Below are 18,653 nucleotides of genomic sequence, written 5' to 3'. Positions count from 1 at the left end.
TATATATATATATATATATATATATATATATATATATATATTACAATAAAACAGATTTACTAATAGTATGAAAAGAGCTCATTGAGATGCTGTAGGAATCTGTGGGTTATCAGTTGCTAAAAGAACAAAATCTTCAGGGGGTTTTGGAATGAAAATGCTTTTTCAAGATCTTTTATATCTGCATCCATTCATTTTCACAATTGCTGCTCACTGGAGATTTTCTCCTTTCCGAACCAGTTTCTGTAAACCCTAGAGATGGCTGCATGTGAAAATCCCAGCAGATTAGCGGCTTCTGAAATACTCAGACCAGAGCGTCTGCCACCAACAACCATGCCATGTTTTAAAGTCACTAAAATCCCCTGTCTTTTCCATTTTGATGCTCGATTTGATTTCCAGCAAGTCATTTTCACCATGTCTACACGCCTAAATGCATTGACTTGCTGCCATGTGATTGGCTGAATGGCTCTCTGCGTTAACAAGAAATTCAACAGGTGTACCTAATAAAGCGGCCAGTGAGTGCATCTTGTTAAGATGCAGGCTATAATTAGACAGTTTTATGAAATTACTCATGACTTAATACATTTGTTGTATGCAACCACTGGGCTGTAATTATCATGTTAAGCAAAGGGAATTCACCTGAGTTATCCTTGGGGAACATTTCAAACAAGTCACTCATCAAAGGGTACAGTGGGCATATTTTAGGTTTGTTATAATTTACAGTGTTTGTATGTAAAGTAGAGGAGACAAAAGGAAAGATGAAGCAGCAACTCTATTTTCAGTTTTATCCATCTGAGGCGGCAGGAAACTGTGTCACCTCCCCACAGTCTGACCCATCTGGGGGAAATCCTCTATATATTGTATATATACTTTTTTTTTTTCTTATAAAATATGCCTTGAAACCAAGTGTACTATGTATCAAACTACACATGAAGATCTCTAAATTTTTTAGCTGTTATTCTGTTATTTGTCTTCATTTCCAACACATTCTGCTAGTTTTGCAGTCCTTGTACGCTTTGTTAAAGAAAAAGGTTTGAGGAAAGAACTTTTTGACTGCTAAAGTCCCAAGTGGAGTTGTCAGAGGATAACTTACACACAGTCACACACACACACAGACTGTAGTAGATAAACTGGATCATACTGACCACATCTGGGAGCTCCTCTCACTTGCCTTGGCCTTTGGTTTGACTTTGAGAAGCCAGTCGTCCTCAGGGACAACCGGCCCGGGCACGTTGTAAAGCGGATGGTCAAACAATGCCTTTAGTTTCAACAAATCAGAGTCCCCAGATTCATTTCCATACTGGCCTGCACCCTTTTGCATGGTTTGGGTACTTTTACTCCCTTTCAGGGGGAAGATTTTGCCAGGGAGCGCATTACCATTTGGCTCTTTTTTGCTCTCTTCATAGGGCGTATGTCTTTGGATGCTATCAGTTGGAGGCTCAGAATTTCCCCTGACTCTCATCGATGTGTTGCACTGTGCCAAGTCTCTAAGGACATGGGTCCTGGGTGGCAGTGGGGCATCACAGGGCAGGTGGTGAATGGAAAAAAAGACGAGGGCTAGGAGGAGATGGAGGAAAATGGTTACGAAGGCCAAGGACAGACAGATTGTCCTGGAGCGACGGCGCATACGCCACGACATCCAACTGAAAAGAAAACAAAGAAGGTCAGAGCAAGAAACTGCACGAAAGGAAGGAAGATCAACGAAAAGTTAGTCATAAATTGCATGATATGAATTTGTTCAGAGAGCAATGAAAGTAAAATAAACAGCACAGAGAGAGGCATGGTTGACATTTTTTAAAACAAAATCCTCATTAAGGTTTTAATAAAAAAAATGTTGGCATCGTCAATGTCAGTAATTTGTTTTCTTTTCAGTCTCATTTGACCTTGTAATTGTTTTACTCCAGTGCACAAATCTTTTTATATGCGCTGACAGAAAGGACAGGTTTAACAAAACTTACAAACACACTCCTTTCTTTTGCAGCATTCCTGAAACCTTTCAGCTCTTCCTGCTGGTTTTTCTGAGTGGTAAAATGAAAAGAGGCTCTCCAGCATCCGGCCTGTATTTACGCAGCTGTTTGTGCTTTTCTCTCTATTTTCCACGAGGCTTAGGTGAGGAGCGGTGCCAGGTTAAAGTGATCTGGACGCAAATCAATATGTGTACTCTTTTTAAAACCTGGCCTAATTTGGCATTGGATTTGGCTTATGTAACTTAACTCACGAGGTCTCCTTCCTTCGAGGACAGAGGATGAGGAGTGCTTTTCTCTATTTAGAACATATAGTAGTTTTAAAGATGAGCGCAAACATGAAGACAAATTCATTTAGTGCTGATGTTTAAGACAAGAAGTCTGTTTCTGCAGCATCTCTGATGGTATTAGGTATCAGAAAATGAACTTTGCAGCTCTTCAAAAGAAAATATACTCTACATTCCTGCTGATATAGACACACATAAGTTATTCAGGTTATTCCTTATGATATAAGTTATTCAGCACAGAGTTTTGTTAATTTTGAAGTGAATATCTGCAAAGCGCTTGCTTGCAGTTCTAATTAGCTGCATTTTTTTTACCTTGGCTGTGAAATGACATGCAGCATGACTGATTTGAAGAATCAATTATATTGAGACTATTGCAAGAAAAACTAAACTAGAGGGAGCAAAGGAGCAGTAAACTGTGTTTGTTTATACATGCATGAGATGTAACTGAAGTAGCTGTTCACCGAGGAGTTAGAGAGGCAGATGTTTTATATTTTGCATGTGCGCTTGCTTTAAGAATTTGATCAAGCACCTCAGGCTTCATGGAGAATCCCCAAGGATGCACTGCTCCTGTGAAGTATGGTTCTTTAAAGTGTGTGTGTGTGTCTACATGTTGTGTAAGAGTGTGTGTGTGTGTGTTCGATCAGTGCAGTCCACGTGCTTTGTGTCATACCCATGTGACACTCTAGAGAACATATTGACGAGGAAAATATTGCAGTGTGACTCGTTTATACCAGCTTAACAGAGCAAACCGGAAAGATTTTAGTTTGAGGTTTTCCTCACAGGTGGTTACGTTCATTTATTATTCACCAGCACTCATAAAATATTGAAGTGTTTAGTATCAACATGAGCTAAATGCAAATTGAGAAGAAAAAAAAACAAAAAAACACACACCTTGGAAAAAAACCTTGATGCAACGGAGGAAGTAATTTACATTTTAGCATATAAATGGAACAAACTGCCACGTTGGAGTGATTCCTAAACGCTCCTGGCAGCTTTGCAAAATAGTGGAAATTGTTTCCAAAACGAAAAAGAGAAAAACTCCGGTTTAAGCACACAAATCAACAGATGGTGCTTCCTGTTTTGGACTTTGGCAGGATTTTCATACAGGCACTTGTAATGTTTAGAAACACAAGCTCGTCTTTTCAGAATTTTTATTCTGAACTTCATCTGACTGTAAACTTAGCTAAAATGATGTCCCTCACTCTCCAGGTTTTAATAAAGGCATCTTTTAACTTTTCTGTTACAGGCTTCAGATCAGCGTTTTAATAGGTGTCCTCTATCTAAATGACTCCTTTATTGCAAAAAAAATTAATCTTACTTCTTTACTGCTCCAGAAGTGAAATGTCGCTGGGATACAATGTTTATTACAACAGGAATATTAGATCATAAAGTGATAGCTTGATCTTTTTTTTCATGGAAGGGTTACGAACAATTAATATCTTACCTGCTGTAGATAGATGTTTGAATAAAGTCAGTATGCATTAACAGAGTTTATTCTGACCAGGATGACAAGCTGTCTGAGGGAGAATAATACCAAAGTTAAATAAATCCATCTAAATAAAGCTCCAATCTCAAAAAAAAAAAAAAAAAAAAATCACAACAGCTCATATGAACTCTATTTTTTTAAACTTCTACATCTTCATCAGTTTCACATTACAAATTCAAATATTCCTGAACAGGAAGTAGCTCCTGCTGCTATTTATGCTCACAAATAACTATAGAAATCTGAGTAAATAATCATGTAACATAAAACTGACAGCAATGTAAAGGTTGATAAGACAGCATAACTGTTTTGGATTTTTTGAGACTAGAGTTGTTTCAGGGTGGCAGCAATTCACTTTGGTCTTGGCCCTGCTCAGACTAGCCATTAATTCTTCAACCTAGTCAGAATTAAACTCTATTTCCCCAAAGTGAGGTTGTTTAAAAAGCTAACAAGTAAGATATTAACGGACCCTCACCTCAAAATATCTGTAATATCACTTTAAAGCACTTTAATGTTAGTATATTCTTGACAACACCAACGTGTTTACAGCAGCAATCCCTAAAATATGGACATTTAACTAATGTTGTTGTGATTGAGATTATGAAAGTATTGGGTTTTTTTTAAATTAAGCAGTATTCAACTATTTACCCTCTCTTTATTTAGCATCCACGTTAGCCACCCATCTGGTAATTATGATTTTAAAATGTTGTCTTCAAGGTTAAAGCAGCATGTAAAATTTAAAAGCACATTTTGGTTCTCCATAACCTTGACTACATTTCCAAACCCAGCAGAATTTTCTGTACTTTCTCGTCAAATTTCGAGCAAAAAGGTTATCACAGCCATGAAAAAGTACATCATAAAACAGGATGAAAGCAGCAGTGAAACTGTCATTTCAATGTCTTTCCCGCCAGTATTTTATCATTTTTAATTAGCCATGTTTTCAGGGTCTTCTACATATTGTGAGCTACTTTTTGTCTGATGCACTCAGTCTTTTGTCACACGTTGATGTAATATTAACACTCTATTTTAAGTTGGATTCACACATCCATGGACGTTACGCGTCTTTTCTCTTTCATCCCTTTGTACCCGCTTCATTTTCCCACCCTTCTCCATTCTTCACGAGGCTTTTGTTACCCTTTCTTCTTTTCTTTTCTTTTTTTCGGCCTGGATTTGAGCCGATAAAGTGTGCAGAGGCGAGCTTCTGATGGTCAAAATGGGGTCTGCCTCGCGCGCACACGCGCAGAGAGACATTAATATTGGATTGTGTTTTTGATTCCTCAATAACAAGAAGCCCACTAGAGATGTTGGGATAAAAGATTTATCCCTCCCTCTCATTTCTGTCCTCCTCTGATGCTTCCCGCTTCCAGTTCTTGGCTGTCTGACACAGTCCTCTCTTAGTCATCTACCACCAAACTCTGCGCGTCTCTAAGCCACGGATGAAATCTTCGATTCTTCTGTGACAACAGCCACATTAATGACTATGTCTAATTTCTCAGCAGGGGTTTCTGAATCCTGAGTCGTCTGCCAAGAAATATTCAATCACCATCTGATCGTGTCATGTTTCTTTTTGCCTCCTTTGCGTGTCCGTAACGTGCGAGCACACACACTCTGGGATGTCATCACAGGTGGTAAGGAGGTTGGAGGAGGTTGCTAAGATACAGCGCGGAGCTTTTTCTGATATTGAGAGATGCTTTTAATGAGGACACAGTGGATGGCCCAGAAGTCTTTGAAGTCAAACATCAACTGATAAAATGACTAATGTTTCACAGTTCAGTGGAAACGCAACGAAATCCTCCTGGGTGATACACTTTGACAGTCTCAGATTTTTTTTTCTCCCCCCATCTATTATGTATTCCTTTGTTCAAATGATTTATTTATTTTTAAATGAATTGTTTCTGACAGACTGATGTCTTCAGGCACCTATAGTTTCATCGTCAAACTCGTTAGCATTGTTTTCCGGAGACTGTCAGCAAAAACAAACAAAACAAGCAAAAAAAAACTGTACACAACATGTTAAGGGCAATAGTTTTGCAAAGTTAGTTGGTGAAACTTTCAGTTTCTTAGGAGTCAAATAAACAAAATGAGCAAACATTTATTATAGTGGATGTTTTAAAACATAGTGTGTTCAATAAATTTGCTCACAATCTAATTTGTATTTCACGCTGGTGTAAAAAAGACCAATACAATGGGAAAATGTAAATCAGTATATAACAATAGGAGTAAAAACAGCAGTTCCTTGGCGAGACTACTCTATTCAGTGTGACTTTTAACTTTTTTCTGGAGTAAAAATGTTTATTGAACTTCAATAAAAGCGCCAGAGAGCTCCTTTTACGATAATATGTCTTTCCTCCCAACACTGGGAAAAGCTTTCCAGTGTTGAAGCAAAGCAAACCAGCAGCGTGTTGTGTGACTTTGTGCCTCGTCGCATGAATATTTAACAATGTGGAAGAGACACAAGAAGAGGGAGGAGATTTATAAAAAGTGTCTCGAGTTAATAATGGATGAGGGGAACTTTGTGATCGAGGCATGTTTACCGACACGCTAACTGCCGGATTACTCTTAGTGCTGTTACAGTAATTGCTGAATGTAAAGGAAATAGGTCAACCAGGTAAATCCGGGTGAAAGCTATCAGTGTATTACGCTGGCATCAATCCCTGCACATCCAGATGTATCCCTGTCAGAACCCGCTCAGTCGTTACACTTCAGTGTTTCCGTGCTAAATGAGGTCAGGGATTCTCAAACGAGGACTGTTTCTGAACATCCGAAATCTGGAGAACTGATTTGCACTGAGCGATGTTCCTGCCAGTCCTGTCCCAAAGCATTGGTTTTTTATCTTGCACATTGACTTTACATGCTTTTGGTGGTTGTTTCTTGCAAACTTTTTATTTTTTTAGTACTTTGGCATTGCAAATGATGATATAGAATTGTATTTGGTTTAACAGATGACTGAGCTCATTTGTTTGGCAATGGAATTAAACACAACCATGAGCCAGGAACCCTGATTTAGTCTAATATCTATTTCTGAATTCTTTACATTTTGGTTGCTTTGAATACACTATTAGATAGGGGGATTTTAGCTGCACTGTGTGACTTTCTTTTTTACTATCGACCATTCATTCATCAGTGCATGAATCCGTCTGTGGTCAGGTCAAAGAGGCAAGAGTTCAGGAGGGAAACCCAGACATCCTTCTCCCTAGAGATACCCTCCAGCTCCTCCTGGGGAATCGCAAGGTTTTCCCAACCCAGAGAGGACCTATAATCCTCGAGCAAGTTCTGGGTCCTTGAGTGAGATGACAAAAAAACACTGAGATTGAAGCACCTAGAAGGTATCTTAATCGTGTATTTGAACCTGAACTGCTTCCTTTTGATGCAGAGGAGCAGCAGCTCTCCTCCGAGCTCCCTGTGGATGACGGAGCTCCTCTCCTTGTCTCTAAGGCTGAGCCCAGCCGCCTTGAGGAGGAAGCCCATGTCGGCTCCTTGTAGCCAGGATGTCCTTCCTTTGGTCGTAGGCTGACCAGTAAGTCTAGACCTTCGCCTTTCGACTCAGCTCCTTCCTAACCACAACACACCGGATGAATTTTTGTGCTATACCTTATTCAAAATGTCTTGTTGTTGTTGTTGTTTTATGTTTCTTATTATATAAAATGAGAACAAGTAAGTTTAAATCTGCAACAGTGGTCAAACAACCTTCATCTTGCTGAACTCGTTTTGCTTTCAAAAAGCTGAGTAAGGTTTTAAAACTAGGAGTTAAAGCCATCTAAACACCAGTGAACAGCCTCTGATGGTTGTGGGAGAGATGCTGAAAAATTCAAACACCACAGGATCAGAAATTTATGTCCAAGGACATAGATGGTTTTTGCCATTTTTCATGTAAATATGATATCTAGAATACAGTTACTGGCTGAAAAAGACTTAAAATCAGACTAAGCTGTGAGTAAACCCATTCTGTGACGTATTATAAACTTTGTACATGAGTAAATGATGAAAGAGAAAGAGTTGTTGTGAGCCCAGAGAGCAGGCCGACCCAACGAGGGGGTCATAGTGTTTTAGGTACACGCTGTTGATGCAGAGGTTGCCAGATCCTGCTGGTTAGTCAATACTGGTGACCTTTGAACCTCCACCACTGGGTCAGAATGACCTCTGAGCAGTTCAACATTACATTTAGTCACTTTTTTACAAACAGCTAAACTAACAGCAACAACAAAAAGCTCGTTTGGGTGCAGTTTCAACACTGTTCGACGGAAACATGTTGTTTCTGAACATAAAGCGAGTGAACTTTGCTGAAGTTCTTCTTTGCAAGTTTGCCTACAGGTGACTATGATTGGTTTGAGAATCAGCCAAAATGATTCTTCTCATCTGCTAACAGTGAGGGGACTGAAAGATTACAACTGTTATTCACTTTCAATAACAGTTTTATAAGATCTTTATAGACGTGACTATTCTACCTCACGTTTGCAGGAGTACAACTCTAAATAGTTTGACATTAGAAATATTATGGAATTAGGCTCAGAGCTGGCTTTTTATTTCATGTCAGTTTTGGGAAGGAATAGTTTGATCGACATTATGCAGGAGGTTGTCTTATATTCCCTGCTGCTTTATAGCAGGAATGTACATAGACTATAATTCACCTGCAACAGAACACTGCAGCTGAATGGATGAATTTTAAAGGAAATTCATTCAGGCAGAGCTAACATTCTTGCTTTCAATACAGAGCCGCACAAGGACATTTACACAAAGCCGAACAAAAAAAAAAAATGCCTTTTGGGAAATATAACATCTAAGCTGTAAATTAGCAGCCTTTCAGCACAATGCTCTTATTGAAACCTCGTTACTGAAATGCTCCTCGTCACTTTTTAAACCCATAAACTGCTCACGAACATTTTGGGGTGTTTTTCAATCTTCTCCTCTGTTCGATTTCCCTTTCGAAAAAAAAAAAAAGGTATTTTAAAACAGTTACTGGCTCATTGCTACTCTGTAAACCAGATATGCATGCTGAATTATTTATTACTGCACAAAAATAAAACTACTCGGTCCTTTGAAATGCCTGGGAGCGCTCAGGATTTTCTGCGTAACTATTGTTTTTCCAAGGCCAAATCACTGGAGCACCTTTAATTTGCTTCTGCTTCCTCCTATACCGTGTCCCTTTTTTGACTTTTGCATTTACGTCCCAGCTAAAATGACAAAAAAAAAATCATCATGAATTGGAAATACCTTACTATAAATACAACAATTTCCATTTAATTTGCCCACGCATTAATAAAGATAAACAAATCGTGTCGATTCCACCACATTTCAGTTTATTGTACAATCAGGTTCACATGTAATGGTCCCTTGCACCAGATAATTCAAACTGGCGTCAGCATGAAACAATCACATTGCCATCGTCACCCAGCAAGGTGATTTTATTTAGGCTTATTACAAATACCTTTACAAGGAGAAAAGTCGGGTCAGCTTTAGTGTTTGGCTCCGAGTCTCTTATTGTAAGAAGAGGACACTGGTCTTCAAAAAAACGTTTCTTCGAATAGCATCAAACTATGTACACATAAAAAATATTACAAAATTTATTGAAAGAGTAGTGCCGTTTTGTTGGAGGGTGAAGGACACGTGTGAGAAGTTTCAAACGACAGGAAGAAGAGAAGAGAAGGAGTTAAACGAATTTTGGTGAGAAAGGTGAAAATGTAAAAAGGCATTTCAAAGAACGGTGTGTGTCCAGCACACACGAACACGTAAACTCCCTTCACACACACACACACACACACACACATACATACACACACTCCCTGAAGAGGAATGAGGATAAAGGACTTTGGAGACCCTGGCTGGCTGGAGTTGTTTTTGTTGTAAAAGTTGAATTTGCTTGCACCTACATGCACACAAACATTCAAGTTGACGTTCAAGCTCAAGACATGAGTTAGATGGAGAATAAAAACAGAAAGAGTCAAAAAAGATAATGAGACAAGACAAGGAACAGTCAAAATGACGATCACACTCGAGAATTCCCGACCAGCTGTATTTTAAGCCGAACAGGAACCTCGTTCGGCGCCACTTTGGCTGCTAACGTGAACAAATCCAAACGGCCGTAACAGAAACGTGACCAGTGTCTGGCTGGTAGCTGGTGTTTGCTCCCAGCCTGGCGACCACGTCAGCAGGGAGGAGGAGGCGAGGAGAGGAGAGGAGGTGCTACGAGCACTTCCACACACACACTGCCAGGCTCCCCCCAAAGAACATGTAGAGCAGGTTCTTCACTTCGTGCGTGACCTCGAAGCCAAAGCCTTCACCGATCACCACGTGCCACGAGCTGCCAAACTTCTTGTCCATGGACTCCTTGATCATCTTCGCTGCACTCTGGAAGACACAGCATGAAGAAACAAAGCAATAAAAACACCACATACTGTATGCATATTTCTCCTGGCACATTTCTGATTGGCAAGCAAATTAATCTTTGGAAAGTAATGAATAAAAAGTAAAAAATACCTCATTGTTGGTGGCAAACTTTTCACAGGCTGTTACACACAGCTCCATGGTCTCAACCCTCATTTCCTCTGGCATGTCTGTGTGCTGAGGACAAACAAACCGTAAGGAACTGTGTTTTTCCTGTTTCATCTATTGTTTTAGATGCATACGAGTCAGCTATAAACAGTCAATAATTAACGCTTCTTATTTTTTTAAGATAACTTTAGATTCCTTTTAAAAACAGGGCGTTAAACAGCTACATTTGCCGTTTACTGCGTCGCTTAATGAAGCTACAAGAGTGAACAAAACAGAAAATAATTAGAAACATTTCAGTTTCGTTTTAATTAACTTAGTGTCGTAAGCTGCAAAAACAACTGTCAAAAATGACTTTACAAGTTTAATGATATACAGATATGTGAAGGTTTTTGTACAGAGCCCTGAGATGACTTTTGTGAAATGGTGCTACATAAATAAACCGAATGAAGTTGAATAAATTCATGGCAAACTAGAAAGATGATTTCGTTTTTTGTAATTAACATTTTAATGAGATGAATGAGAAAAATTTGCTTCAACATGTCACCATCTTTGCAGGACAGTTTTTATACCAGACAGGAGAAACTGCAGCTCCGAACATAAAGACAAAAAGCCGTGGTGGTATTTCTGCAGGTTTTCTGTGTACATATTGTAAGTTCCTTTAAATGTTTTACAGTCTGCAGGTTTTAGTGAGGATTCTTTCGCCTCTGTGTTGCATGTTGTGCATTAGTCAGCGTCTGTCTGCTATACACACAAAAAAATAGCAAACAAACAAAAACTGCTGCAAATTGGGACTTCTGCTATGTAAACTCTAACTTGGCACATGCACATGGTGCAAATAAAGACTATAGTGTACAAAAAAATAAGATAAAATCCACCAGACTTTGGTAATATGGTTACCAACAATCACTGGTGGAAATTATTTAGATTAATGTTATTCAAACCAATCTGCAGAGCCACTTGTTTTTTTGTTGTTGTTTATTTACTATTAATCTTTAAATGAGAAAGAAGTACCTTTTATCTAATTACTACCTGAAAGAATGTGTCAGATTAATAAAATGTTCAACAGACACACTGTTAGAGGAAACTAGTCACCTCTTGTCTGAGTCTAGCTTCACAACCCTCTCCCAGACCTTCATCGTGTGGCTTAATTCTCCTGTAGTTGCTACAACTCTGAACACCACTCTTAAAGATTGGCACCAACACACCTCTCCTCCATTCCTCAGGTGTTTTCTCACTTTCAAAACTGCCACTAAATAATTGAGTCAAAAACCTCACTGTCTTCTCTCCTGGACATTTCCATCCCTCCACTGGTATGCCATCTGGTGTCATCAACTCCCTTCACCTTCTTCTTTCCCTTCAAAGTTTTTTGGACTTCATCCTTACTAACCTTTTCCACTTCCTGGTCCACAGTTTCTATGACCTCTACTCTTCTTTCTCTTTCATGCTCTTCATTCATCAGCTCCTCGAAGTTCCATCTTCCATCACTCTCCTCAATTGTTCAAACGTTACTGTTTCTGTCTTTAACCAGCCTAACCTGCTGCACATCCTTTCCAGCCGGATCCTTCAGTCTCACAAGTCGATACAAGTCCTTCTCTCCCTCCTTAGTGTCCAGCCTCTTGCACACTTCATCATACACTTCCTGTTTTGCCTTTGCTAAGTCCATCTCCTGCAGCTCCTTATATTCCTGTCGACTCTCTTCAGTCCTCTCGCTGTCCCATTTCTTCCTGGCTAACCTCTTCTTCTGGATAACTTTCTGTACTTCTCTTTATCATCTTTTCTCTGTCCAGATGACACACAAAGTACCTTCCTACCTATGTCCCTAATCACTGTGGCTGTAGTAGTCCAGTCATCTAGAAGCTCTTTCTTACCACCCAAAGCTTTTAACAGCTCATCTCTGACCTCCTCACAACATTCTTCCCTCCTCAACTTCCACCATTTGCTCCTCTCCTCTGCCTTTACTCTTTTCCTCTTCATCACCACAACACTCATCCTACACATCACCATCCGATGCTGTCTGGCCACACTTTCCCCTGCCACAACCTTACAGTCCACAATCTCCCTCAGGTTACCTCCTCTACACAGAATGTAGTCTACCTGCGTACTCCTGCCTCCACTCTTACAGGTCGCCCTGTGTCCCTCCCTCTTCTGGAAATAGGTGTTGACTACAGCCATTTAAATCCTCTCTGCAAAATCCATCACCGTCTGTCCTTCCTGGTTCCTGTCTTTGACGCCAAACCTGCCCATCACCTCCTCATCTCCTCTGTTTCCTTCACCAACATGCCCATTCAGATCACTCTCTCTTCCCTGGGAATGCTCTCCATCGCTTAATCAAGATCCTTCCAGAATTTCTCTTTCTTGTCTGCAGCCCATCCAAGCTGTGGAGCAGAATCACTGACAACATTGAACATCAGACCTTCTACTTCTACCTTCAGACACATCACCCTATCTGACACTCGTTTCACCTCAACTACATTCCTTGCTAACTCCTCTTCAGAACCACCCCTGATCCATTTCTCTTCCTATCCACAGCATGGTAAAACAGCTTAAACCCTGCCCCAATGCTGCGAACCTTGCTGCCCTTCCACTTGGGTTTCTTGCACACATAACACATCTATGCCCTTCCTGACACATCCCTCACCATTTACCCAGGCTTGGAACCAGCATAAGAGATACACTGGCTTGTGCTCCCTAGTGAATGGTTTAAAGTTTTCCCAGTAAATATTTTTACAGCTTTTACCTGAACTCCTATATTATAAACTTGCTAATAATTTGCAGTATTCTCATTCATCAGAACAATACCTATTACGATCTGTGACCCAACATTTTGAGACAAAAAAAGGAGAGGTTGTTTTGATAGTTTTATCCTAGTTTTAGCTCATGTTTCTGTCCTCTCTTACTCTGATGAGAGGAAAGCTGTGCAGTCTCTTGTAGTCGGCCTCTTCTTTCTTCCCCTCACCAGTTCCAGCCATTCCGACTCCTGCAAACAAATCATCCCGGTCTCAGTTTATCAAATCCAGCTGGTTAGGAGACCTGAGGTGCACGAAGAGTCAAACACTGGTGTCACATCTTCTGTAGCTAACATGCTATAACATGACCCAAATGGAAACAGATTACATCAGCCTACACCAGCTAATGACGTCGCTGTTTGCCACAACATACACGGTTTCAGGTTTAAATAGTGTCGGCACAGTAAATAATTCGTAAAGCTTTTATCTGGTCTGCAGCACGAAGCGAACCAGGTTTCACTAGCTAGCTTATTAGCTTAGCTTGTGTTTAAAGCAAACAGCTGATGCTAAAGGATGTTTTGCCGCACAAAGACATCATTTTCAAACCCACCGTCGTAATATAGCAAATTAGCAGTATGTTGTATGCAAAATTCACATATAAAGCATCACAAAACACTTTACTTACGAAGTGTTTGTCCGGCTAAAACTTCTTCTGACTGACTCTAACATCGGTTGTTAAGGAGACATTTTAAACAAGTTAAATGCACTGCCAAGAGATCCCACCCCCTTTTCAGCCTACCTTTGTTCCTATTGGTTTAGAGTTCTGTCAGTCAACTTGAGAATGAAGACGTCATCTTAAACCGCCCCTGTCACCCAACGGCCAAGAGGAACTTTCCTCTTTTTTATTTTTCTTTCTTCTTGTAAAATTAAATCAATTTAACACCATTTTGACTTTTTTTTTTTAAAGAAAAACAACTCAATAATAATTTGATTTAACAATTATTATCTTATAATTTAATTTAATGAACAACAAATTAGCAACAAAAACAATCAAGTGCAATGGGATATTTATTTTTTGCACAGTAGTTTATGTTTATCTCCATAGACATGTATTAATATTACTAATAATATTACTATTACTACTATTATTATTATGACTATTCTTGCTATATGATTTTAATACATATCTGTGGTTTGTCTCTCAGTCACAGCTTTATCCAACACCTCCTATTTATTCTGCTTCTTAGTGTCCAGCTCTGTAACTTTTTCTACTATGATACTGCTGCAGTATATTGTTCTTGACATTGTTTTGTATATCTCCCTGCATTTCAAGCAAAAGACCAGGGACTATTTTCAGTAGGCTAAATGTTATGGGGGAAAAAAATCTCTCCCTTTTTGTGCAAGCTGCAGGAGACAAACTCAGAATGGGAGGCACAGAATAAATCTGTGCATTCGCACAAAATCTCCTGGTCAGTGGTGAGTTTACACAACCGTGCACAAAGTATGTAAAAACCTATAAAAATGACTTGACTTTAGAGCTTGCAGTGAGGTCAGGAGATGCAGCAACAATAAAATTCATCTGATTTGTAGTCAGAAACTGTCAACTCTTTAAACACTGCAGGGGATTAAAAAAGAAAAGAAAAGAAAAGAAAAAGCTGAGAGAATTGGGAGAGTAATATTTGCAGTAAAATTTAATAATTGAGATGCTATAGGTGGGTGGGAGGTCACTGAAGAACTCCATAATAAAATGCCTCCCTCTGAGAGAGGTAATGAAGGTAGGCTGTATCTATAATTCAGCAGAGGAAGCAGATTGTTGGGAGGGGGAGAGGAAGACCCCATGTGACTCTGCTAACAAGCTGTGACAAAGGCGATATAAACAGAGAGATGGAGCCAAGAAGAACAAAATGGCAGTGAAGAAAGAAATGCCACCGACGAACTGAATATCTAACCAAGTGACCAGCTGATGATGAACCGGTGGACTCAGTTTGTGTCAGTCAGGACCCAGTTCGAATTAGTCTTTGACTAATATACAACAGAGGAGGAGAGTTTTCACCTTGATCTGATGACTGTCCTCCACTCAAAGATGGAAGTACATCTGCACCTAAGCCTACATTCAAAAAAACATCAGTGTTGGTAACTTCTACACAAGGCTATGTTCATTTTCAGGTAAAAAGAATAGAAATCCCTCAACCTTGTTAAGGAATAAACCAAACTGCTAGTGGACAATTAGCTTCCTCTGTCCAGAAAAGTACATCCTGGATATGTTTGGTGTTTAAAAACCAGGCAAGCTGCTCCTGGTCTCCTGGTCTTTTGACCGATGCCAGCTGGATCCTCCTTACAGCCACTTGTGACTCTCCACAGGATAAAGTATTCTTGGCTGAATGAGTTGATAGAATATTGGATCCAAAGCATCTTTTGAATCCTTCTCTTGTGCAATAGGAATGTGTGTACAGTGTTTAACCAGCGTTTTGATAATACAGTTAAGACCAAAAGGAAATATGTTTGATTTTTTTTAAATTTCATTTTATTCCATTAAAAGAATGCTCGGCCTTTAATTAAGTAATTCCAAAGTTTTAAGCAAAAATGTTGCATAAAGTGTAGCGCTCATATTATGTGCTGAGGATGACTTCCAGCGACTACCACACCAAATTTTAGCTTAATATCTGTGACATTGACATACTTATTGCCATTTTGTTTTGGCAAATGTTAATTATCTGTGGTGGTCATCTTGATTTACATTAATTCCAAAAGGTAGATATAGATGTACACCAAATTATAACTTTCTGAGAGTTTTATGAAAATCTATCTTGTGGTAGACGAGTTATTTTGTCAAAGCTCCACACATGTACACACACATTCACATACATCACTGTATTGCCTTTGGTTGCAGGCAGGGGTGGAAATTAAAAATTTTGTCCACCAGCCACTATGGCTGGTGGACAAAATCTGACGAGGTAGCACAGATCGTCAGAACATCGGCCGTAGGCGCGAATGCACACTGACCGACGTCATGACGTCATTGATTTAGTTAAAAGAAAAATAACATTCGGGTTGAATGTTATTTAGATCATTAATTATCCAACAACAACCAGTTAATTTACCAACAAGTCTTTAACTGTGTTTATTCCTCTCATCATGGACAACAAGTCCTGTGAATTTGGAGACATTTGTTCTTTTTTTGCAAAAGTTACCAGGGGGGAACCAAATATTTCAGCCGTCTAAAATAATCGGTTCCCCCTCTAAAACAAAGGACAAAAATAATTTACCAACAACTCCTTAACTGTGTTTATTCCTCTGTATTATGATATTATTAGCACATTTTATTTTTTAATGAGAAATATTTGCCCCTCTAAACAATTCTGTTAATAGATAAGTCATTATTTACGGAGACACAGGGGGAACCGTATCTGATGGGGGAACGCGGCTCGACGTAACAGCAGCAACTCGAGCACATTGCTGCCCCCTATATGTCAAGAGGACAAATAACACCTTTTCTGTTCGAATTGCCAACCCGCCACAGTGGCGTGTGTGTTAATCAAATTCACCCGCCACTTCAAATATTTACCCGCATTTGGCCGGTGGCGGGTGCTAATTTCCACCCCTGGTTGCAGGGAATAACTAACTAATTTTGGGGGGAAAGTTTTGTCAAAAAAGATAAAGCAATAACTTCATGGAAACTGTTGCTTGGGAAATGAAACTAAACAGTTTTCCAACAAAAATAAAGAAAATGTAAAAAAAACTGGTCATGAGAACCCAATCAAAATTTCAACTTGCTTCAACTTTCAAAGATTAAAAGTCTAATGAGAAAAAGAGACAATAAAGGTAACAGTTCCAGGGTTAAAGTCTTTGTAGAAAGAAGAGAAGCTAAAGCTAATTTGTAGGATTAATTAGTTTTTTAAAGCGTTTGTTAATGAAGGAACACCAGAAGTGAAGCTTTCATTTGTCGAAAAGATTAGAATTAAGTACAAAGAATGAGAGAAAATTGAGCTTTAGTGAGTCAAATAATATTATGAAAAATTGTGGGAGGTTACACATCATCTTACAATTCAGCTGAGAGGCCAAGAAATATTGTGTGTGGGCAGAGCAGCAGTCACGAATCAACATGGTCTTAGTTATTTATGACTAATGTCTACATGAAAGAGCAGACTTTCTGGACTGTTTCCACGAAGCATTTATTCACATAAATCAATGTAATTCTCATGACTAAATGTGCATGTGAATTTGTCTAACAAATAAACACAACTGAGGCAAGAGAGACAGACACAGAAGGGGGGGGGGGAGAGGAGAAGGGAGATGATGTCAAACAAACCATGAAACCTTTTTGTACGGTATGAGAGACCTGCAGGCACTCCACGGCGGGGGAATAAAATCATCCTGCGGGGCTGATGGCTTAAGGTAACAGCTGAAGAGAAGCACCGAGTGGATTCTTACCGCAGTACAGATTGCAGCACAGCGATGAACAGGTTGTCCAGCTGGGCACAATGAGATTCAAACCCTCAGTATGTCTGGCTGGCTTTACTTTTGAGTTCTGTGTTAAAACATCACTGATAAAGACTGTATTTAAAACTAAACATTAGTTCAATGAAACCTTTAAATATTAAAGGCCTAGGACTCCCTGAAGGTATGCATGTTGCCCGCCACCTTTCATGCCAGAGTTTTAAGCCAAGATCATCTTATTCGAGACTGAATGGTGTGTTAGCTTTCAGAGTATCTCCCGAGGATGACTCTCAGCTACTACCACATCAAACTTTAGCTCAGTATGACTAAGTTACAGTCATTGCTGTTTGTTGAGGTCAATTGGCTGATGTCGTCTTGAATTACAGTGACTCCAAAAGTTAATCAGTTGTAGATGTGCATCTAGATGAGTCTCTGAGTTTCATTAAAATACATCTAGTGGTTCATGAGATTATTTTGCTAACAGACAGGCAGTGTTGACTCGGACAGGTAATGCTAAAGTTTTAAGCAAAAACGTTGCACAATGCATGGTACCCTGCGTATTTGTTGCCGATGATGCTCAGCTACTACCACGTCAAATGTTCTCTCAATAAACGTAAAATTAGCTGAGTTGTAGCCATTTTTATGTTTGGTGAGGTCAGTTGGCTATTGTGGCCATCTTGAATTAGGTTAAATCTGAAAAGTAATCAATTGTAGATGTACACCTAATGATAACTTCCTGACAGTTTCATTAAAATCCTTCAGGAGATATTCTGTTAACAGGCAGAGCTGACTCCAGTAACGCCACAACTTAAAAAAACCTTGTGCTTTGAGTATGAGTTGGGCATGACTCTCAGCTACTACTACACCAAATTTCTGGTCAACATCTGTAAAACTGACTGAGTTATAGACAGTTTTGAGAAACAGTTTAATTCTGACCAGATTGATGAGTTAATAGCTTGTCAGAGCAGGCCCAAAACCAAAGATGTCTTAAAACAGTTTAATAAATTTCATAGCAGCTCATGCAATGGTGGTCTTGGCCCCTCTTGAAATAGCTGTTAACGCCTCAGTCTGGTCAGAAATAAACTCTTTCTACAAGCTGAGGTTGTTCGAAGAGCAATGTACAACAAATAAAATATTTTTTGCTCTTATTCTTTCCACAGAAGCTCACTTCAAAAGATTGGAACAATAACTATGATGTTAAATGTTTATAGCTTCACACAGTTAAATAAAAGCTGAGTCTAAAAGCCTTAGTCGTTAAACTGTAATATTT

The 18,653-nt window shown here is 39.3% G+C and overlaps 2 protein-coding genes across 2 annotated transcripts in view; both read right to left on the bottom strand.

Moving 5' to 3' along the window:
• LOC108232337 (extracellular serine/threonine protein kinase FAM20C) overlaps positions 1-2,113 on the bottom strand; it is a 33,303-nt gene extending 31,190 nt beyond the window's left edge. Inside the window, exons 1-2 of the mRNA XM_017410115.3 lie at positions 1,956-2,113; positions 1,143-1,640 (exon numbers count right to left, since the gene is read on the bottom strand). Of these exons, the coding sequence (XP_017265604.2) occupies positions 1,143-1,640; positions 1,956-1,981 (524 nt within the window). The 5' untranslated portion in view covers positions 1,982-2,113. The remainder of the gene's footprint in view (positions 1-1,142; positions 1,641-1,955) is intronic.
• Positions 2,114-9,005: 6,892 nt separating this feature from the next.
• Positions 9,006-13,742, bottom strand: LOC108238094 (dynein light chain 4, axonemal). Its single transcript, XM_017419985.3, has 4 exons — positions 13,632-13,742; positions 13,118-13,197; positions 10,206-10,289; positions 9,006-10,076 (listed from the first exon to the last, which is right to left on the bottom strand). The coding sequence occupies exons 2-4, from the start codon at positions 13,187-13,189 to the stop codon at positions 9,912-9,914; spliced, it is 321 nt and encodes a 106-aa protein (XP_017275474.1). The 5' UTR covers positions 13,190-13,197; positions 13,632-13,742; the 3' UTR covers positions 9,006-9,911.
• Positions 13,743-18,653: the final 4,911 nt, after the last annotated feature.

The sequence above is a fragment of the Kryptolebias marmoratus genome, linkage group LG3 (assembly GCF_001649575.2).
Source record: "Kryptolebias marmoratus isolate JLee-2015 linkage group LG3, ASM164957v2, whole genome shotgun sequence".
Lineage (NCBI taxonomy): Eukaryota > Metazoa > Chordata > Actinopteri > Cyprinodontiformes > Rivulidae > Kryptolebias > Kryptolebias marmoratus.
The sequence above is the reverse complement of the archived record's forward strand: the minus strand, read 5'-3'. Positions and strand labels throughout refer to the sequence as shown.